The sequence below is a fragment of the Urocampus carinirostris genome, chromosome 2 (assembly GCF_059441175.1).
Source record: "Urocampus carinirostris isolate Australia breed hairy pipefish chromosome 2, RoL_Ucar_1.0, whole genome shotgun sequence".
Taxonomy (NCBI): Eukaryota; Metazoa; Chordata; class Actinopteri; order Syngnathiformes; family Syngnathidae; genus Urocampus; species Urocampus carinirostris.
In genome coordinates, this window is record NC_142350.1 from 5,985,848 (window position 1) to 6,009,697 (window position 23,850).

At 38.2% G+C, this 23,850-nt stretch overlaps 1 protein-coding gene across 1 annotated transcript in view; it reads right to left on the reverse strand.

Moving 5' to 3' along the window:
• The window catches only part of kdm1b (lysine demethylase 1B), a 37,057-nt gene that overhangs the window by 7,547 nt on the left and 5,660 nt on the right, over positions 1-23,850 (reverse strand). The window contains exons 6-19 of the mRNA XM_088328562.1: positions 23,678-23,791; positions 17,869-17,907; positions 17,611-17,803; positions 16,520-16,704; positions 10,079-10,249; positions 9,929-10,003; positions 8,939-9,073; positions 6,951-7,122; positions 5,136-5,263; positions 4,928-5,059; positions 4,770-4,844; positions 2,348-2,464; positions 2,153-2,278; positions 924-1,046 (exon numbers count right to left, since the gene is read on the reverse strand). Coding sequence (XP_088184688.1) covers positions 924-1,046; positions 2,153-2,278; positions 2,348-2,464; positions 4,770-4,844; positions 4,928-5,059; positions 5,136-5,263; positions 6,951-7,122; positions 8,939-9,073; positions 9,929-10,003; positions 10,079-10,249; positions 16,520-16,704; positions 17,611-17,803; positions 17,869-17,907; positions 23,678-23,791 — 1,785 coding nt within the window. The remainder of the gene's footprint in view (positions 1-923; positions 1,047-2,152; positions 2,279-2,347; positions 2,465-4,769; positions 4,845-4,927; positions 5,060-5,135; positions 5,264-6,950; positions 7,123-8,938; positions 9,074-9,928; positions 10,004-10,078; positions 10,250-16,519; positions 16,705-17,610; positions 17,804-17,868; positions 17,908-23,677; positions 23,792-23,850) is intronic.

Consider the following 23,850-nt stretch of genomic DNA (forward strand, 5'->3'; position numbering starts at 1 on the left):
TAAGATTCTAAGCATTTGTGCTACTCATTAGTATATATTTTGATATTCTATAAAAGAAGTGCCACAACTTGGTCATGTCTACCTTATACTTCTTCATAATGTGCATGAGGCACTGGAGAGCTCGGCTATGATAGGTCGCACGACTACGACTGTGGTATTGTACAGGTCTCTCCCATTTAGCAAGTACATGGAGTTTTGTTTTGGGAACAATTTTTTGTTTTTTTATTTGTTGCACTCGTGTGTGCGTATTTTTGTAGGTAAATGCTGATTTAAGAGGTAGAGAAAACCGGAACAAGTTGTGCTACTCTTTGTATAGAAAATCAAAATAATCATGGCCGAGCTCTCCTGTGCCTCGCACACATTACGGAGTGCAGACAGAGCCAAGCTGCACTAATACTTCTAAAGAAAATCAAAACAATAATGGCTGAGGTAATTTGCAGACATTATGAAGAGGTAAGGAGAAGACACGACCCATTCGAGCTACTATTTCTGTAGAAAATCTAGAAGAAGTATGGATTCTGATCTCTCTTGCACATTATGAAGAGTTAAAAAGAGACATCACCTAGTTGTGCTACTACTTTTATAATAAAAAAAAATCTGAATAATAACGGTTGAGCTTTCCGGTACCTAATGAACATTATGAACAGGTAGAGAGGAGACATGATCAACTAGTGCTACTACTTTTTTTCAAAAATCAAAAAAATTAAGGTTGAGCTCTCCAATGTTTCACACACATTATGAAGTTGTAGAGAGGACCCACGAGCAAATTGTGCTTCTACTACCATAGAAAAATTATATTAATTATATTGTGACATCAAGTGATTAATTACCGCTGGGCAGGTAACTGTGACGTTATATTCGTCCTTTATGACCCCGATTAGTATCATGCATCCCTCATTTTCATAATAGATTTTCTACAAAACCTGCTCTTTGAATAGTTCCCGCAGCACCTTCATACACTCGCCAACTACATCCTTGTCCTGCATGTCCCGCACAGCAGCCACGGCGTCCCCGGCGATAACGGACATGAGCACGGCCTGCTTCCTCTGTAAAGAAAACACACTTGGATGCTTTCATACCTGGAAACTAGGGCTGCAACAATTAGCCGATGTTGTTGATACAGATAAATAATAGCTTTGTCAACTATTGTCGCCCGAACATTTAAAGAGCCAACAAAACACCGTTTGACTCACCTTGGTGAGATTCAAGTAACGCTCAAACCAATATGGCTTTGCATTGTACATTCTATATGCATATACTTTGCTATAAAAGAGAGCTTAAGAGTTGTGCCACACATACATAAATTAAATCAAATGCATGGAGACTGAAGAACAAAGGTCAGAAATGTCAAGTCACATTTATTTGTATAACCCTTAATCACAAATTGTCTCAAAGGACTGCAAAGGTGTCAATTACACTATCCCTGAAATGTAATTGATTTTTCTAATTCTCCTTTGTGGGTTAGGGTTCTGTTGTCTTTTTTTATTTTAAATATGTAAAAAAATAGGGATAGGCACTTGAAAGATTCATCTTTAGCCTTCTCCCTTTGCGCACATGTTTATGTATTATCCATTATCTGCACCGCTTATACTCAGTAGGGTTGCGGGGGTGCTGGAGCCCATCCTAGCCATCTCCGGGCAGTGGGCAGGGGACACTCTGTACTGGTTGCCAGCCAGTTGCAGGGAACACAGAGACAAACAACTCATTTGCTCATTCACACCTAGGGACAATTTGGACCGGCCAATTAACCTGAAATGCATGTTTTTGGAATGTGTGAGGAAACCGGAGTGCCCAGAGGAAAACAACGCAAGCACGGGGAGAACATGCAAATTCCACACAGGAAGGTTCGATCTCATGACCTCAGAACTGTCCCGCAGACGCGCTAACCACTCAGCCGCCGTGCTGCCTGTTAATGTTATTATGTAGAATTTTGAATAGTCTTTGATAATAATGTTGTGAAACAATGTATGCAACAAGATTAGACATTAGTATTCGCAGTATGTTTCATAAATGTGTATGTGTTTATCATCATTTGCCACATCACAACCCCTGTTTTATTTAAGAAAAGTACCCGTTTCAATAGTCGGTGACTAGTTGACTAATGAAATAGTTGTTAGTTCCTTTGTGACAAATCTGAGGAAAAACTTTGCACCTGTGGGTCCATGTCGTAAAAGACGGTGAACATGCCTCGCTTGTCAGGAGATGGCGGGATGTGACCGAAGTAGTCTGCACCCTGGATTTTGCTGTCCCAGAACCTGTACGGGAACTTGAGAGCGATCTGTTTGGGGTGCGAAATTCTAAATGTGTCAAAAACTTGAAGAATTAGACTTGAAAATAAGAAATGGACCTTCTCTATGATGCCTGCTCCCAGACTGTGGATTGCTTTGACTTTCCTCTCAGGAAGTGGTGGCAAAAACTGGATACAATTTTTCTGCAGCAAGGTCAGTGGCACTGTAACTAGAACCTTAAGAAAGACAAAACATTTTTTTAATCAAATCACTTGAAAATTTATACGTATAGAAAAATAGGAAAAATCATTACTTATGTATTAATACATATTTCCTAATACATCCATCCATCCATACGTAATTTTTTGTATTACCGGTACATATATTTTTTATTATCTGCTCTGCTTATTTTCAATACTTAATTTATTTTTAAAAATACATACCAAAAATAATGCATTTTCTTTTCTCGATTTCCCCTCTAATTTACAAAAAAAAAAAACAAGCCAATAAAGTCTTGTTCTCCTAACACAGGGGTCGGGAACTTATGGCTCGCGAGCCATATATGGCTCTTTCTATGAGTACCTGTGGCTCAGAGACAAATTTGATTGCATGCAAGTTTTCTCCAATCTTGTTCAAAACTTGAGCTATTAATCCTGTTTACAAAGCATTACTTCGCAGAAGATTTAGGGCATGTTTTTCACTACAATTTACAGTCAAGGTGTCACACCAAAAAAACAAAAAAACTTGAAGAATCCTTTATATAAAAGCTCACTATATAATCTGTGTTCAGTGTTCAGATACCTCATGATGAAATCCACAGGAAAAACTGTAAATACGCCAAAACACCAGAAGAGAATTTAAAGTTATTTGATTGGGTGAGTGGGATGGATGGGTCGAGCGATGCAAAAAGTGCAAGCACTCCCTCCCATCTCTCGCCCTACGCCGTCTGCGCAAAAGGTAAGCACATCAGGCTCCCTGTTTGCAGAATGTTGTGACGTGCTGCTTGCATCTGGTTTTGAAACCAATATATATGAAAAAAAGGGTCAAAATGAATGGATCTTGACTAATTGCAAGAAAGAGACAAGTTTAAAGTGGTATGTTTGTTGATTTTGGGCCACGGGCAGTGGCATTATTCTCTTTTCATATTTTTTTATCAAATCATCAAAAATAAATGTGCTGAAGACTAAGCTTTTGTCTGGGGCTCGGGTTTGGCAATTTAGTAAATTTGTCTCATAATTTATGTTGTGGCTCTTTCCCAAAATAAAATTAGTATATTTTGCTTTTATGGCTATTTGAGTCAGAAAGGTTCCAGACCCCTGTCCTAACAGATAATTTTATTGATTTTAAATAGTTTTCATATTTGTTTATTGATTTCTGGGGAAAAAAAAATAAAACAAGGAATTTTGCTAGATTTTTTTTTCTATTTTTACAAGAAAAAGCAAAAAAGTCTTGTTCCACTGTCAGATGATTTTGTTCATTTAACAAGAACTGTATTTAGTAAGATAACAGAAATTATGACAACGTTGCTCATCATTTTACATTTTTATTTTACTAGAAAACCCAGTATTAAAATGAAGAAAATAATTGTACTCAACCAACTATACAACAACCTAGAAAAATTAAATGTTTTGTTTTAAATATTATTATGTTATTTTATTTAAACATTACAGTTAAATGAAAGAAAAAAAGTCCACTTTTTTCTTCAATTTTAAATTTTTTTTGGGCTAAAAAATGCAAACGATGATACCAGAAACTTATTTAATTTAAATATTTGTAATTAAAATTTTGTTCGATGAAAGTAAAAAAAGTCAACTTTTTGTTTTTTTAACGAGTAAATGAGTAGAAATATATCAAAACAAGAATATCGAGAAAAGTTAACGCTGTACTTAACATAATCTTACTTTTTTTTTTGTCAAAAATACAAAACAAGTCATTTTGTTCAATTTGATTTAAATACTTTTGAGTTTTACATCAAAATGCTAATATTTATACATCTTATTTTAAGTAAAAAAAAAAAACACCAAAAAATATAACTAGGCTTGCTTGGATTTGGAATTTTACGGTAACTAAACAACGTTGAAATAATTTAAAAAAAAAAACCTGCATTTTATTTTCTGGAACAATAGATTAAAATAATTTTTAAAAATTCTTTCTTTTGAAATGAGAAGTGGCTCTGCTTATTTTAATTTAACTAGTTTTAATCAAAAACATTTTTTTTTTAAATTAAATTAATTTAAAACTAAATTAAAGTAAAAATATAACCTCCTCTTTTTCTTATTTCATTACAAAAAAATGAGAAATATATTAAAAAAAAATCAACTATTTAATTTCAAAATTAAGGGCTCTGCTTTTATTTTAAATATGATTATTATATTCATGAAAAAATATGGAACATTTTAAAAAATACTAGTCATTTTGTTTGAATTAAATATTTTCTGAAAAATGGGAAAAAAACCCTCTCTTTTTTGTATTTATTGTATTAGAAAACAAGTAGAAGTACCGGGTACATTAAAATAACAAAATTCAATATTCAAATTTTACCTTATTTGCTGTCAATTGAGATCCATTGGAGCAAGTCACTTTGACAATATCACCTGAATAGTCAATGGTCTTTACCTGGAAGACAAATTAAAAAAAATAGCTCTTCTATGTAAGTTATGACAAAAGTATATGTCTTGATTAGTTTTTCCGCCCCGTACCGGGCACTTTTTTCGAATGTCCAGGCCCTCGGCTAGTTTTTGGAGCAGAGTGCCGTAGCCTTTGGTGAGCAACGTGTGGTCTCCTGAGAACTGCGCAAAGAACTCATTGTGGTCCCAAGATCTTGCTGAAACCTGCGGCACAAAAACAAAACATTTTAGGATAAAAATCGTCTTTCACTTTCAACTTATACATTCAATGGTGTTTAACCTGGTTTAAAGAGCTGCCGCAAGCATACTCCAAGTTGCTGAGGTGAAACTGAAGAACTTTCTCTTCTAACTCACTGAACTGGATACCGGACTCTTGAAGAAAGTTCTTTTTCAGCTCTTGTACTTTTTCTAAAAAGAAAAAAAACAGAAGACTCTGTCTCTCTCTCATGCTTAGTAAACTTGACAAAAATCAAAAGCGTTTGTTGCCAATTTTTAGACCAATATCACAATAAAAAAAATCACCCATGTTATCATTGTATTGCTACAACGAAATTACAATTACACTTTAGTTGGCAAAATATACTATATAAAGCATAATCAATAGAAAAATATTAAGTAGTAGTAGTAACTCTTATACAAAGTATTCACATCTAAAATAAAAAACTATCCACAAACGGGATACTGTATTGGACTTTGAAAAGGATATTGCACCTAAAACTGGATGTGTAAACAAAGTAACCAGTACAATGTAAAACATTTAACAGTACAAAAATAAGATAAAATACTTTTTTTTTTTTGCAACAGCTGTTTTGTAACCAAAGTCAAGAAGATGTAAACCAAAAACCGTACACAACCGGGATATTGCACTTAAAACCGGGGTAGTGTTGCACTTAGAACTGGGACATTGCACTTTGAAACAGTGTTTTACAACCGCACTTAAGTGTGTTGACAGCTTTGGGGAAGAAACTATCCCTCAATAGGAGCGATGGGAAAAGTATCAATAATACCGGTTAGTATCAGTATCCGTGCTGATAACAGCCTTTTTTAAGGTGTCAATATCGTAGTAGGTTGGCGATAATGCTATCATCTGAGTTCTAATGGCTGAACTGCAGTAAGAAGTAGAAATTAGGTGGTTATTACTTTTTTAGTTATGCAGTGGTACCTCTACTTACAATTAATCCTTCTTATGATGGCTTCAGTATCTGAATTTGGTGCCCGACTTTAAAAAAATCCTCGTTATACGATAAGTTTTCCAATATCCAAAGTCAATGACGCCACCACTAAAACAAGGGGTCAAGAATCTTTTTGATCCAAAAAGCAAAAATATTTTGATTTTTTTTTCATATATTTTAAGACAAAATACAAAAAAACTGCCAAACCCACCCTCCAGATAAAAGCTAATTCTTCAGCACATTTCATATCACTGCATGATGTTTCATGATTTGATAAAATCTAGAAAATACGAAATATGTCAGACCCTGTAACTCATATTAATATACATATAACACTGTCTCCCTCCCACCTGTGTTGAGGCTCATTTGGAACGTTGTAAATTAATAAATATTGTTATTTTGTAAAATATCAGAAAATACCAATGCGTTCAATAGACACAAAAATTGTTGGATCGCTATTTTACATGTCCAGCGGCACAGTAAGAGGAAAAGTGTGCCAAATGAATTACATTTACACTGACTTTTTACATTTAACCATTTTTATTTGGCTGTTGTTGTTGTTTGAACTGTTCTTGGTTAATTAAGCTCTGTACAGTTCAGTAACATCTTCTTAAGCATTGCTTTGTCCTCGTTTCCGGTTTTCATTATACTATGTGGTATATTTATGAACATTGACTGAACATTAGTGTACCTTCGGGGTAGTTACAGATGATTAAATGGGGTTTTGGTTGCATTTGATGACTTTAAAACGGATTTCCCGTTTCCAGTCATTTTAATGGGAATACGTCTTTCAATTTACAACCGCTTTATTATGAAACAACACTGCTGGAACCAATTAAATTTATAAGTAGAGGTACCACTGTATTATTATGTATACAAACAAATGTGACATTAATTTTCAATTTAGGAAAAATATAGAGCACCTCCGAGGGGTGTGTCTTGGCTTTGCAATTTGTTCTTCCTCCACTCGGACACAACGTCCAGGATGGCGTTGAAGTGGAAGTCCATGCGCTTGTCGATGGCGGGGTCGGTGGCCTGTCCGCCTTTTTGAAAAAGGTCGCAGCGCTCTCCCAGTTTGTGCATTTGGATGCCCATCTGTGCAAGCGGGCCCCCAAACAAAAGTCAATCATAAAAAGTCTACATGTTTCTGTTATAGTAATCCCTAGTTTTTCCTGGGGGTTGTGTTCCAAGGTCCTGCAACTGTCAAAAGCCACAAAGTAATTCTTGATCTTTTATCACACTACTGTATAAATTACACTTTAGGTAATTGATACTTTGTCGCCATCACGTTGAAGTAATGGAAAACGGCCTTTGACTTTTAAGGCAGGGGTCGGCAAACCATAGAGTTGAAAGAGCCATATTGGACGAAAAAAAAAAATTTCTGGAGCTGCAAACATTTTAAGCCTTGGATAAGCCTCATAATAAAGAAGACACATACTGTGTCTATCTATATTTATTGGAACATGTTTAGAATGTTGGTGTGCTGTATTTTTCCTACTAAAACCATATATTTTTTCATTATCAAACATTTTTTAAAAAGCGCTACAGAAACCATATTCCTCTGCCTTTTGGGTCCAACCGCAGGTGGTTTTGTCAAGCTGTTTTATGTTCGTGAAGCAGACCGCAACATCATTGACCCACAAGCCGACAAAGGCAGAAAAAGGGCGGGGTGACTGTTTAGCCAACCAGAATACAAAACACAATGCACAATGAAAGTCCGCAAAGTAGTGAAACGGCCATAAGTAAAGCGTGATATAGCTAGCAATTACTGCAGGGTTCGGGAAGCTATGGCTCGCGAGCCAGATACTGTATATCTCTTTTCACAAGTACATCGGGCTCGAAGATAAAAACAGACCTTCGCTATTTTCATGAACTATTCCAGATATAAATTGAGCAATACTGACCAATGACCATGCAAAACTAAACAACATTGATATTTCAAAGGGTTCGTTCAAGTTTATTTGTCTGTTTTGGCTGTACATTGCTAAGGAATCATTTATATGGAAGCTCCTTAAACAACGTATGTTAACTGTTGAGACACTTTATGATGACAATTTTTTTTTTTGCACTATGATGACTATTTTTTGCACCAAATGCATATGTTGACTATTTTTTGCACTATGATGACTATTTTTGCACCAAATGCATAATTGCACAAACCCTTACGATACCAAACTGTATTACGATACCAAACTGTATGTTACCTCCTACATGCCGACATTTCTTGTGTAAATTATAACTATATACCTCCTGTATCCTCCTTGTTTTATAACCTTATCTTCGCTGTTCCTTTATCTTCTTGGCTTTTTTACCTCACTTGAATGTGTGAAACTGGAGTGTCATGCCCAATTTCCTTGTCACAATGTGTTAACCCATTTTGTAACAATGACAATAAAGGTATATTCTATTCTATTCTATGAAAACCCACAGATCAAACTGTAAACATCCATACCCATAAACACCAGCAAAGAGCCCAAAGCAATTTGATTGGGGGAGAGGTGGATATGGGCAAAGCTTTGCACACATAGCGCAAGCTCTCGCATCTCTCTAAATATGTCGGTAACCGTCTTGTTTGAAGTATTTTGTGACATTTTTAGATACCTTTGAAACAACAAAAATGACAGTCAAAAATGAGCCTCAATGCTCTTAAGTTACTGGGCTCTGGCATTATTATAATTTCATAAATGTAATCAAATCACCAAACGTCACGCAGTGAAATAAAATGTGCTGAAGAATTGGCTTTTGTCTGGAGATCGGGCTTGGTGGTTTTGTTGAATTCTGTCTTAAAATATATGGTTTGGCTCTCTCTCTCTCAAACAAGAAAAGAAATTCAAAATAGTTTGCCTTTATGGCTCTTTGGGTAGAAAAAGTTCCCGAGCACTGGGTTACCTTGTACAAAAACAATTCTCACCTGCTCACACATAAGGGCCACCGGGTTGTTGACGCAGCCGTTAACAATCTGAGCACCCCGGCCTACCACCACACCTAGCGCCGTGTCGTCCCATACCCGACCGCCAATTCTTTCTCGTGCTTCCAACACCAACACCTGGATGTTTGAATTATTTGAATGTATATAAATGTTTTATGAAAGGAGGGGGCCAAAAAGGTACACTGGAGACAAGAGTGGCAATAAAACAATTACCATTATTTATTTGCAGTAGAGCAGGCCAGATTAAAATGCCTGATGGGCCGTAGATTGCCCCACTCTGGTCTAAGACCCCAAAATATATGTTTCAATATGATAAATAACAGAGATGAATTTTGTTTAACATCAGTATATTTCAGCACTCTATAATTGATAAGGGTTGAAAACAAACGTTCGAAAAAGTTATTATGTCCAATCAAAAAAACATAGTATCTAAAAAAAGAGAAAAGAAGCGAAATAAAGGAAAGGAAAGTAAAGAAAAAGGGATAAATGTCAGGGAAATAAAGGAAAGAAAAGGTTAAAGGGAGAAACAAAGAAAAAAAGGGGGGGAATAAAAGAAGGATACAAAAAGGGCAGAAAAAAAGGGCAAAAAATTAAGTGAAAAAATAAAAGCAAAAAAAAAACAAGTGAAATGGGAAAAAAACTAAAAATGAAAGAAAAAAAGACAAAAGAAACGGAGAGAAAAAATAGAAAGAAAAAAATAAAACAAGAAATGACAAAGAGACCAAGAGAAAAAATAAAAAGGGCAAAAAAACAAACAAAAAAAAAGACTAAGAAGGAGAAATAAGGGAAGAAAATAAAAAACGAGGTAAAAGGGGAAAAGGAAAAAAGAGAAACATAGAAAAAGTAATTAAGAGTGAAAATAAAAGGAAAAAAACAGAACAGAAGAAAAAGGAAAGAAAAAACAAGTGAAAAGAAAGAAACACAATCATTCTAATCTTTTTTTGCGCTCAATTCTATCCTGAAATCTCAAACCTGAGTGCCAAAGTTGTGCAACTGGCGTGCGGCGGCGAGCCCCGAGGCCCCGGCCCCGATTACGATGACGGTCTTCTGCATGAAATCGCATCACAAAAATCAATTTCGATTTTTGTTTTGTTGTTTTTCTCCCACAAGGTCGGCGCTTACCGTGCGGTGCTTCTCGGGCAGCAGGGGGCGCTGGACCGCAAGGACCCCCGTGTTTATGAGGCCCTTTCTGGTCATAAAGTGAAGAACGCGCTCCAACTCCTGTATGCAGCGCACTCGCACAAGTCCTCGCACCAAAACGTGTTTGACGCACTTCTGGACTGTCAAAACCTCCTTCAATAAGGAGAAGAAATTAATCAGATGCATTGTTTAAAGTGACAGTGGGTAATAATACATCACTAGGGGATGTTGTAGAATGGAATGAAGCTTAAGCGCGTGCATTGGAAGAAGATAAAGAAAATATCCGACATAAAAAAATGAGTTAGTCAAAGCTGCCACAGGTGGTTAACTCATGCAGTTAAGAGAGAGACGCTACTAAATAGGCCAAGGCGAGTGACATCCAAAGACAAATCAGGACCAGTAAAGAATTACGGCTAGCGCCAAACCACCTGCAGCTAGGTGGCTAACATAACTAGCTAGAGAGAGAAACAGTGGAGGAAAAAAAGTAGAAAACTGAAGGACGAGGCAAGCTACATTTCTACAAAGCAGATAAAAATAGCAGCTAGTGGAGCAATATCCTGCACCCAAGTCCCTAACATGAGTGGCTGGAGAGGGAAACAGTGAAGGAAAAAAACTGAAGGAATAAGCAAGCTGCATTTACACGAGGCAGACAACAATAGAAGAGGGCTGTTGCCTGCACCTGAGTGGCTAACATGGGTGGCTAGAGATGGGAACAGCGGGGGGGAAAGGGTAGAAAACTGAAAGACCAGGCATGCTGCATTCAAACAAAGAAGATAACGATCGTGGGTGGTGGAGAGCCGTAGCCTGCAAGTCAAAAGGCTAACATGAGTGGCGAGAGAAGGAAACAATGGAGGGGGGATAAGTAGATAACTGTAGGACGAAGTGAGCTGCATTTACACAAAGTAGCTAACAACAACAATAGCCGCTAGTGGAGAGCTATAGAGTGACTAGAAAGGGAAACAATGGAGGAAAAAAAGAAGAAACCGGACTAAGCAGGCTACATTCAAACAAAGAGTCATAGCATGCACCCAAATGGCTAACATGAGTGGCTGGAGAGGAAAACAGTAATTCCTGTTAATCAACATCGCTGAAAATATTAAGAGTCAGTGGTAGAAAAGCGTGTGTGTGATTAAAAGATAGCGTACAAAATGTAGTTAACTTGTTTTAGGGGAGCAAAGTCAGGTGGATACTGATACAGTTGTGGTCAGGAGTTTACATACACTTGTAAAGAACATGTCATGGCGCTTTTGAGTTTCTGGTTATTTCTACAACTCTATATTCTAATTCTATATTTTTCTCTGAACCAAAAATTCATGAGGTTTGGTTCTTGTATGACTTTATTATGGGTTAAAAAGTGATTAGGTCTGCTCGGTCAAAAATATACATACAGCAGCGCTGTTATTTGCTAACGTGTCCCTTGGCCATTTTCACTTCAATTGGGTGCTCTTGGTAGCCATCCGCAAGCTTCTGGCAAGCTTCTAGTTTAATCTTTGACCGCTCCTCTTGACAGAATTGGTGCAGTTCAGTTAAATTTGATGGCTTTCTGACATGGCCATGTTTCTTCAGCATTGTGCACAAGTTCTCAATGGGGTTTATGTCAGGACATTCTAAAACCTTAATTCTAGCCTGATTTAGCCATAGCATTAGCAATTTTGATGTGTGGTTGAGGTCATTGTCCTGTTTGAACACCCAACTGTGTCCAAGACCCAATCTTCAGGCTGATGACTTTAGGTTATCTTGAAGAATTTTAAGGTAATACTCCTTCTTCATTACCTCTCATTTATTCTCTGTAAAGCACCAGTTTCATTGGCAGCAAAACAGCCCCACAGCATAAACTACACTAAACTGTGGAAATTTGGAGGCCTGCCTCACTGAGATAAAAGAGTGGATGTCACTCAATTTCTTGCGTCTTAACTCTGAAAAGACCGAAATGTTAGTCATTGGTCCATCTAAATGCCGTGACTTATTCTCAAAAACTGCTGTGAACATTGACAAATGTCACATCACACAGAGTGACTCAGTTAAAAATTTAGGTGTCATATTTGACCCTGATCTAACCTTTGAGATGCATGTAAAGAAAATTACTAGAACCGCTTTCTTCCATCTTCGTAACATTGCCAAAATCCGTTCAATACTGTCTCAGTCTGATGCGGAAACTATAATTCATGCATTTGTTACCTCCCGTCTCGATTACTGTAATGCACTACTCTCCGGTCTCCCCAAGTCCAGAATCAAGTCTCTTCAGCTAGTACAAAATGCCGCAGCGAGGCTTTTAACTAGGACAAAAAAGTACGATCACATAACACCGATTTTGGCTAACTTGCACTGGCTCCCAGTTAGCCAAAGATGTGACTTCAAGGTTCTCTTAGTATTGTACAAAATCATACATGGACTTGCTCCCTCTTATCTTTCAGATCTGATCTGCCCCTATGTCCCGGTCCGAAGCCTACGATCTGAGAGTGCCGGTCTTCTGGTGATCCCGAGAGCAAAGAAGTGTTCTGCTGGTTCGAGAGCGTTCTCCATCCGGGCACCGGTGCTGTGGAATGCTCTTCCCCCTGAGATCCGATCTGCAACCTCAGTGGAAATGTTTAAATCTAAACTTAAAACTCACTTCTACTCCATTACATATGAATAATAACCTACCGTATTTTCCGCACTATAAGGCGCACCTAAAAGTCTTGTTTTTTTTCAAAAGCTGACCGTGCGCCTTATAACACAGTGCGCCTTATATATGGCTCAATATTAAATTCGCAAGGTCTCGCAACTACGAGAAACAGCCGCCGACTCCATTTTTCGCGCTGTGCATACTGGGAAATATTAAACGATTGGTAGTTGCCGGGGCTCGTGTTGTATTTGTTTACTAAGTGGCAAAATGGCTACCCCATTAAACTGCTTAATTCATATTCAACAAATACAGTATTTGTCTGAATCCAGGGTTATGACTGGTGAAGATGTAAAGCACAATTTACCTTAAACAAACTCAGAATTATTCAGAATGTCACGTTTGAGAGAGAGAGAGAGCGAGAGAAAGAGAGAGAGAGAGAGAGAGAGCGAGATTCTCTTTCATACGTGCATTTGTAAAAAAAAATGGCTCCTGTTAAGAGACACGCGTACAACGCCGAGTTTAAACTCAAAGCGATCAGTCACGCAGCACAACACGGCAATAGAGCGGCAGCGAAAGAGTTAAACTTAAATGAATCGATGGTACGGAAGTGGAGAAAGGATGAAGATAAGCTCCGCCAAGTAAGGAAAACTCAACAAAGTTTCCGTGGCAATAAAGCAAGATGGCCAGAGTTAGAGGAGACACTTGATCAGTGGGTTGTTCAACAAAGAGCGGCAAGCAGAAGTGTCAGTACGATAACTATACGTATGAAGGCAACAGCGCTGGCACAGGACAACAACACCGGACGTGGACACAGCAGAAGAAGAATTCGAGGGATTCGTCGATGAGGAGCTTATAGAGTGATCTTTGTTTTTCTTTTGTGTGTTTACGTTTTACATTTTACAGTTATTATGTTATTGCTTTATTGTTATTGTTTTGCACTCGTTGTTTTTGCACATTACGAGTGTCACTTTATTGCGATTGCACTAACGTTTCATTTAAAAAAGCAGTATCAGACGTTTTTTTCTTTGCGTGTTGACTAAATGGACAAAAAATAAAATGATATGTCGATGTTGTTCAAAGATGTGTCACGAAAATGCTTTACCTCAGAGAAAATAATAAATTGGCTGTTTATTTATTTTGGGAGTGAATGGAGTTGTGGAAAGCTTGTTTGTTAATAAAGTTAGACCTTTTTGAATGTTTTGTTGACATTCCCTTGAGCGTGGCAACATCTAGAGGTTGCATAACGTAACTACATTCTCTACTGTTGTCAAGTCGTCACATTTATTTACCGTAAATAGCCCTTAATCCCAAAAATGTCTCGAAGGACTGCACAGGATTACAATTACAAAATTGCACAATTACCTGATCTTAAACCAGCATGCACTTATAGCGCCTTATAATGGGGTGCGTCTTATGTATGGCATAAGTTTTAAAATATATCATTCATTGAAGGTGCGCCTTATAACATGGTGCGCCATATAGTGCGGAAAATACGGTACTCTTCTTGTCGGCTGAAAAATAGTCTGTGTAACATAGTGTACTAATCTGTGAACCCCCTAGAGACTTATTGTGATTAAGGGCTATACAAATAAAAATGACTTGACTTGACTAATACTACCACCACCGTGCTTGGTGTACTTGGGGTTAAAGGCCTCACCTTTTCTCCTCCAAACATATTGCTAGGCGTTGTGGCCAAAGAGCTCGATTTTTGTTCTGTCTGACCACTTAACTTTCCCCCAGAAGGTCTTTGTCTATGAGATCAGCAGCAAAGTTCATTCGAACCTTAAGGTGCCGCTTTTGGAGCAATGGCTTCCTTCTTGCACGGCAGCCTCTCAGTCCATGAATATGCAAAACACACTTGGCTGTGGAAACTGATACCTGTGTTTCAGCAGATTGTAATTCTTGGCAGATCTGCTTTTTGGTGATTCTCGGTTGAATCTTCACACTCCTCACCAATTTTCTCTCAGCAGCAGCAGATAGCTTGTGTTTTCTTCCTGATCGTGGCAGTGACAAAACAGTGCCATGCACTTTATACTTAGAAACAATTGTCTGCACTGTTGCTCTTGGGACCTGCAGCTGCTTTGAAATGGCTCCAAGTTCAAATCAATGATTCACTCTTTGAGATCCATGCTGAGCTCCTTTGACTTCTCCATTGTAGCGTTTGTAGGTGTTTGCATCCAACAAGCCCTATTAAAATGGCCTCAGAGAAGTCACCAGCCTTAATCACTCATAATCACTAAAGAGAAGTTAAGAGGCCATGCTATAAGGCTCGTTTTACTGACAACTTTCTAAGTCACCAAAATTGCCAATTCGTGTTGCTGCATTTTTTTACCCAGCAGATTTGATTACTTTTTCTGTTAACCCATAATAAAGTCATGAAGGACCAAACTAATGAAAGTTCTTGTGACAAAGAACTATCTGTTCCAATCACTCTATCAGAGAATGATCTGAGTTGTAGAAAAAACTGGAAACGAGCCATGACATTATTTTGCCCTCATTTAGGTTTTAGATCAGGGGATTGTTGTAATAATAGTTTGGTGTGGTTTGCAATAATCTGTGGTCTGTGCAGCCTGTTGACTCTTTGTGATTAAGGGCGTCACAAATAAACATGGCGACTTGACTTGACAAGTGTATGTAAACTTTTGACCACAAATGTGGATTATTTTTTATAATAACTTAAGTTCGTCAATCAAGCGTGTGCGTTCGTGATTGGGAGAGAGAATAAAAAGCAGGCTTAAGTGGAAGGCTGAGTGATTAGCTCTTACCCTAAGATTACCTTGTCAGTCTGGCTCTAAAACAAGAGCACGTTTATATTTGTGTGCTCTGTTCAAATTGTTATTGCTTGTAAGTCATGTTGGTTGCTTTGACATTTTTATTGAATAATTGTACAAAAAAATCTGAAAGCTATTCAAGTTTTTATGTACCTTCCCCACCTTTTTTGAGGCAAGGAACACTCATCAAAACATATCGAGGCACACTGAACGTCAAAAATATTTTAAAATTAATTCCTGACAAATTTTAATGTTTTTTTATGCCTTAATTATCACAAATTTGACAGTGTAATTTTTTTGCGATTGCCGTGGCTCGGATGTAAGACAGGTTGTTAATTTTTGTAGATAATTTTAGTGTCATTTGGGATTTTAATACATTTTAACCTTTTCTTCAAATTTTAATATAATTTCATCTCGTTTTTTTCCTCGACAAAAATAATACTTTAAAAAAGCAATAATTATCTGCCTGAAAATCAGTAAAATTCTTCGTAAAATAAAATAATTTAAATCAGCAAATGTTTCACTTGATTTGATTAATCGAAAAATGTTATTTAATATATTCTGTGAGCAGATCATTATCATATCAATTCAAGACCTAAAATAAATAGTAATCTGCTGCCACCTACTGAACTGGATCAACATTACAGTTACCTTGCCTGATCAATGGAAGAAAGCAAAGAAACTGAACAATGGCATTTTTTTTGTAAAATGAAATTCAGCAATTTCCTGTGGCACACTTGACAAGGTCTCACAGCACACTGGTGTGCCCAGGCACACTGGTTGAAAAACACTGCTTTATACGAGTTGCTGCTAAGCCTAATTTTATGCCCCGCACTGTTAGGTTTTCGGTTCCAGTGAAAAATTAGTCATATTAATTGTGTTGATAATCTAATTGATTTACTGTGAAAGATTTCTGAGAGCTTATAAAGTTTAAGTTGATTGCATAACACATTTTCAATGTTTTTTTTTGCATTATCAAAAATTTATTGCACCAATTTTTAAACTTTTGCAGCAAATGAATATTGATTCTTAGTGTGGTGTGGGTACCTTGCAGTTTTTGTGCCAGGAGGCAAGAATGAGATTCCGCAGCGCCAAATACATGGTGGGATCGCGGGAGAATTCTGGAAATTCGTAAAGTTCGTCAAGCTCCATCATGTCGGGCCTGACGCAGAGAGCCTTGCCGCACTCGTTGGGCTGGTAAAAGGGTTGGAAGTACGGGCACAGCCCTGCAACTGAGCGGAGCACCGATGTCAGCAGTGAGGAGAGACTCCGAGCACCAATTTTTAATTCAAATGCATCGATCTGGTGTATTTTTCGAGCACAATCAAGAAGCTGGATCTATAATAAATGTGTGCCCTTGTAAACTATTGAATCAATAATACACTAGTTATGAAAGGAAATGACACAGTAAACAAGTCCAACCCACAAAGCATGGTTAACGGGACAGGAGTTTAATGCAATCTCGTCATCTAATAAGACTATAAATAACTAGTGATGTTTCGTTGCTGAGCTATTTTAAGGTATCATATAATACTCAAATATCAGTGATTTGGTGAATTACAGTAATAAATATCCGTACTGCTGCTTATGTGATTTCTGCCATGACAGGATGGCATTTCTTCTTCTATTGTTAACAGTAGGAGTGGGGGATAATGGAAATCATCAATGCGGTTTAAGTAAATACGTGGTAATATCGATCGATACCCATATTTTCTGCTTGGAAATGTCATGATCACTGAATAAATGATCCCCTCCCAATTGAGTTTATAATTACAATAAACACAGCATAAAGATACTAGGCACAAAAAAACCCCCTTTCAATTAAATGACTACATTGCAACCTTAAAGTGACAGTGTGTAATATTAAGTGCCTCTTGGTGACAAAAAAAAAAAAACTTTCATTCAGTAAAAAAAAAAAAACGATTTGAATATAAGACAATATATAAACCATCATACCAATCTTAATTTTTATTAAAACAAATAGGTTGAGAAATTATTATTGCTTTTACACAGTAAAATCACTACCTAAAAGTCACCGCCATGTTTGTCTGGCATGTTTTTTAATAACACAAGATTATGAGACTCTGGCAAAGTAAATTAATCCCACATTCTTGTGGTCTGGAAAACACTGCACATACTTTGGGGCTGGACGACTCTGCAGTGGTCGGCCCTTAGCTCACTGAAGGACATGGCGCCGGGAGTGCCGGATGGGCTCATGCCCACACAGTCAGGATAATAGGCGGCCAGGAAGGGCGTTGCCGGGCTGTCCTTGAACAACGGCGGCAAAATGAGCATGGAATGCCACCAGCTGTCTGTCACTTCTGCCACTCTCTGGCACAAACACAAAGACACAAATTAAAACACACATTGGAAAAATACACAAAATAAATATTTACCAGATCTTCTGGCTGAGAGCACTGGTCTGTCCCTTCACCCTGTTCACGCAAAGAAGCACATCAACATTAGATTATTACTCTGAATTCATAGAAAATTGATTTATTTTTGCCAAAAATGACCAAAAGTTTCAGTTTTGGCAGAAAGATAAAATAAAATTCAATTAAAAGCTCCCAAAAGAACGATGCTGCGGTGAGGTCCACTCAAACAGTGAGGAAAGCCAAGTGAAGTTAGCATTAGCTGGAGAGGTGATTGTGCATAACACGGCTACTTAATTTTCATTTTGGTAGGAGATGGAGGATGCCGTAAAAACAGAAGCGCTGCCAAGATTTGACGAATAAGACAATATTTCAACATTTTGTGCGTCCCTCCTCTTCCACGTTTTTGTTAGACACTAGCCCAACTTTGGCTAATGCTAACACTGAAGAGCTAACTTACTATGGTTGAGCCAATTTAATCACTAAATACGTACTTTCCGGGTTACATTCAGTCCATTTGTTCAAAAAGTTGATTGTCTGGCGCGCCAGCATTTATGAGAACCATACAGAGACACAACAAAATACAGCCCAGAAAATCATGGGCTGGTTTCTGACCAGTTTGTGGGACATTGCTGGCAAATGCTAGGACATGGCAACACCCAGGAAAATCTCAGTCATACAACAAAGCCCAGACAATCATAGGCTGGTTTCTGAGTTTCTGACCAGTTTGGGGGAGACATTGCCTGTTGATGCTAGCGCAAGGCAAAACACAGTGTAACCTTACAGACAATCATCAACACAGTCAAGAAAATTATTGGCTGGTTTCTGACCAGTTTGGTGGACATTGCTGGCAAATGCTGGTCCATGATCGCTGAAAGAACATCATTACAGAAAGTCATCAACAAAGCCCAGAAAATTATGGACTGGTTTCTACCCAGTTCGGGGACATTGCTGGCTAACGCTAGTGCACGACAACATAGAGGACAACCTTAGAGGGAGTGATCAACACAGCCCATAAAATCAAGGGGCTGGTTTCTGCCCAGTTTGGGGGACATTGCCGCTAACGCTGTTGTGGAAAATAGACTTGCATTTGTAGAATAGAGTTGCATACATTTAGAAAGAAATGTAGAAAGACTTGCTTACAGTGTGACAGAATGTTGACATCATTTCGGGAAGGTCCTTGGGACCTTCAAGGACTCTCTGAGCAAACTGAGGCGAACAACATGTCCTAATAAGGGTACGACAGCATCTTCCTTGTTTTTTTTTTTTTTTTTTTTTTTTGGTTTGAACAAATTCATTGACACTAATAACAAAAAAAAACAATAAGCACATTCACAATATTATGTTCCAATATGATGTTATTACCAGCAAACACATAGTGAGGATTTGAACAACCCTTCTCGAAAATCCTATTAGCAATCAAGCATATTCACAATTTCATTATATGACATCTTTGTTAGTGTCAATAGATCTGTCCAGGCCAAAGTTGATTGGCCTGAACAAATCCCCCGACACCAACAAGAGAAAACAATTATGACCAACACAACAGCAATCAAGCATATTCACAATATTATATTCCAATATGACGATTTTAACAGCAAACACAATGTGAGGTTTGAACAACCCACCTCGAAAATCTCAATAGCAATCAAGCATATTCACAATTTCATTATATAACATCTTTGTTAGTGTCGATAGATCCGTCCAGGCCAAAGTTGATTGTCCTTGGTCTGAATAAATCCACCGACACCAACAGCAGCAAAAACGACAATCATCAATTAAACAATTTCAGAGTTATTTTCTTTTAACAGTAGTTAACCAGCGTGTAAAAAGGCAATACTATTGTGCAAGGGCGTAGCTCTGCCATCCCACCCTCCCAAGCAGCATTCTTACAGTCCTCTGTGTGGGTCCTCTCAGGCCGTTGCTGCCGGGACTCCCACAGTGTAGCTCCCGTTGCTGCTGGGGCTCCCACAGTGGGTCCTCTCAGGCCGTTGCTGCCGGGACTCCCACAGTGTAGCTTGCTGCCGGGACTCCCACAGTGTAGTTCCGGTTCCCCCCTCTGGGTGGGTGCAGACGAGTCTTCTTTATTGCTGCGTCCTAGCCCCGCCGCTCGCAGATTGTATGGTATCCGCAGCCATTTGTAGCACAGCCACGGGGGGGATCTGCCTGCACCTCCATACCAACAGGTTTCTGGAGGTCCAGATGACGTCCTTGATGGCTGCGAGTTGTTACTGAGGACTAGGGCCGCCTTTTGGGTTGTACTCAAACTGAAGCTATAAAAGCGTTGTTATGTCTGGAGTTCTCTGAGTTTCTTTGGGATGATGAAATAAAGAGCTCCCCCTCATGGCAGGCTTTGGTGTACTTTATTAAATCACGTAAGAAGACTTAAAAGATTATCGAACCTGCATTTTCTCCTACAACGCTAGTACACAGCAGAAGACAGGAAAACCTTGTAGTAAGTTATCAACACATCCCAGAAAACTATAGGTTGGTTTCTGCCAAGTCAAGAATACATCGCTGACTAATGCTAGTGCACAAAAACTCACAGAACTTTACAGAGTCACCAACACAGCCAAGAAAATGATGGGCTGGTTGCTGGTGCAGAGCAGAACCTTATAGAGCCACCTTATAGAACTGTTTTTAAAATAGATCATCAGTGCTGGGTCTTTGTGATTTTCAAGTAAAAATATGTCTTTAATGGTTGACCCTACTTACGATAACTAACCTGGTAATAACATAGTCACATATAGTAATAACATAAGTTGTTATTTGCATATCAAATAGAAACACAAGTTTGCTCCCAGCTTGAAAAAGGTTGGAGACCCCTGTTACAGAGGATCATCAGCACAGCCCACGAAATCATCGGCTGCTCTCTGCCAAGTATACTTTTTTTTCCCCGAAAGAAGGATGTTCTGATGACGACCACTATAAAAGGGAGGTGAGCCATGTGAAGACGGCTTTCACTGGGGACAACAATTCCTCCAAATCCATGTTTTTCTATGCATTTGGTTACCCGCTAGCCGGACTTAAAACATAATACAGTGGGACCTCGCTACTTCACGGATTTTCACTTTTCGCGGGTGGTTTTGGTCCCCATTAACCGCGATAACCGAGGGATTACTGCACAGGTGTCAAAGAGGCGGCCCGCGGGCCAGATCAGGCCCGCTAAGGGATTGAATCCGGCCCGCGGGACAACACTCAGAGAAGCGCAAGAGGAAAACGAGTTGCAGGTTGGAATATGTCCACTTGATGTTGCCAAAGCCAGGTGCCTCGAACAAAGACGCTGTACTTGTATTTCTCTGTCTCTGTGTCTCTCTCTCTCTCTCCGTCTCTCTCTCTTCCACCCCTTTTCTCCCACTCTCTCTCTCTCTCTCTCCTCCACCCCTTTTCTCCCACTCTCTCTCTCTGTCCCTCTCTCTTCCACCCTTTTTCTCTCTCTCTCTCTCTCCCACCCTTTTTCTCCCTCTCTCTCTTCCACCCCTTTTTTCTCCCACTCTCTCTCTCTCTGTCCCTCTTTCTTCCACCCCTTTTCTCCCACTCTCTCTCTCTCTCTTCCACCCCTTTTCTCCCACTCTCTCTCTCTCTTCCACCCCTTTTTTCCCTCTCTCTCTCTTCCACACCTTTTCTCCCCCTCTCTCTCTCTCTCTTCCACCCCTTTTTTCTCCCACTCTCTCTCTCTCTGTCCCTCTTTCTTCCATCCCTTTTCTCCCACTCTCTCTCTCTCACCCCTTTTCTCCCACTCTCTCTTCCACCCCTTTTTTCTCCCACTCTCTCTCTCTCTCTGTCCCTCTTTCTTCCGCCCCTTTTCTCCCACTCTCTCTCACTCTCTTTCACCCCTTTTCTCCCACTCTCTCTCTCTCTCTCTTCCACCCCTTTTCACCCATTCTCTCTCTCTCTCTCATGACTTTTTATCTTTAGTTTCTCACGCTCTCTCTTTTTCTTTATCCCTCTTTTTTCTTTTCTTTTGAATCTACTAGTCCGGCCCCCGACAGAATGTTTGTTCTATCGTGTGGCCCCTGAGTTCAAATGAGTTTGACACCCCTGGATTACTGTATTCTTTTTTTAATCTTTTAGGTCTCTTATTACATTTTGATCCCAAAGTGCCGCTTCTCCTCTCAACTCCTTCTGAACAATGTAGAGTAGGTTGTTAATAATGCTGATAAAGATAAGAAAATGGGAGGTTGACATCTGGAAACTTGGACATATGTTGTGGAGTACCACAGGGTTCAGTCCTGGGCCCAAAGCTTTTAATTTTATATATTAACGATATATGTAATATTTCAAAACCATTAAACCATTTTCTTTTATAATGATAATTATATGAATCTTGTAACAAATATTATTAATAGTGACTTAGTTAACCTAAACACATGGATGGATATAATTAAAATATCTTTGAATTTAAATAAAACTTAAGTGATATTTTTCGGTAATCACAGGGCAAATTTAGACCTGGCAGTGGAAATGGATGGTCGTGCCATAAACACAATCAGAAATTCCATTTTAGGAGTTACAATAAACTATAAAATAACCTAAAAAACACCCATCAGACACATACAAACTAAGGTGAAAGGATTTCAAAAAATGTATTTCAATAATTAATAAAGATAAATTATTTTTAAATCATAATGCATTGTATTTATTGTATTGTTCTCTAGTTTTGTCATATTTGATGAACTTTGCAGAAATCTGGGACAAAAAATTAAAGAAGTTCACTCCATCCCATTTTTATACTCCGAAAACATGCAAAAAGAATCATACATTAGGATACTGTGATTGCACCAATATTTCATTTTTGCAGTCCAAATTATTAAAACGGTTTAATCTAATCGAGTTTCCCACTTCACAACTACTATTTAGAGTAAAAAAATGTACTGCCCAAAACATCCGAAAAAAAGTTTAACAAAAAAGAAGGAAGTTGAGGGGATATAGTGACTTTGATATCCCACCGGTGAGAACCAGCAGGAAAAGTACGTGTGCGTGTCTGTATGTGGAGTAAAAATTTGAAACAAACACAGGATGAGCTCAAACAATTTCCTTACATTCACCTGATCAAATCCAAAAGCAAGATTGTAAAATCACAGAGAGGAAGAAAATGTGGTCTGAGATAAGAAAACCAATATATAGCAAATGCATAGTTCAAGCCAACAATTAACCGTGTTATCATTACCGATATTATTATAATAATTATCATCATGACTGTTGTAATCGCCACTGTTGTTGTTGTCATTGTTATTTTGCCTGAATGATATTTAGTGATTAGTAGCATTATAGAGTTAACAGTTGGGTAAAACTAATAAGAATCTGGTATTATTATCCTAAATATTATTATGATGATAGTGAAGATTATTATTATAAAGGTTATTGTGACTAGGTTTGATATTATTATCGTTATCAAATAATGTTAGTGAGCAGAAGCCTTATACGATAAAGCCCAACTGTAGGAGCATGTAAAGTATGTATAATGGTCAAAAAACACACACGCGTGCATGCACACGCACACACACAAAGTATTGTTATTTTAATATATATTGTTATGCAGTCAATCAATGCTTTTATTTATCATTTTTATAATCATTGTTGTTGTTCTCATTGAAAACAGTGATGATGATGATGAAGTGACTGAATCAACAGAAGATATACTGAATAGGGGGTGAGGACCCAAACAAGCATGTCTTCTACCCACTCCCCCTTTTGTTACCTCCTTAATGTGATTTTTATGTGATTTGTTCTACTTTTGTATAGATTGAAATAAATATTTGAACCGATCTGACTATTCTATTCCTTTAGGGGGAAAAATATGAAAAACTCAACAAACAACTCATTTGTGCACCTTGATATTGTTGAACTTGATCCCACAACGATACGTGGCCGCCATCGAAGGAGTCAGCTGGATCTCCTTGGTCAGCTGACGCCATTTCCTGCACTCTGATTTTGTGCACTGAACCTAAAAAGAAAGATATTCCGGGTCAGTGACGGTAGTGATTAGAACATAGCCTACCATGT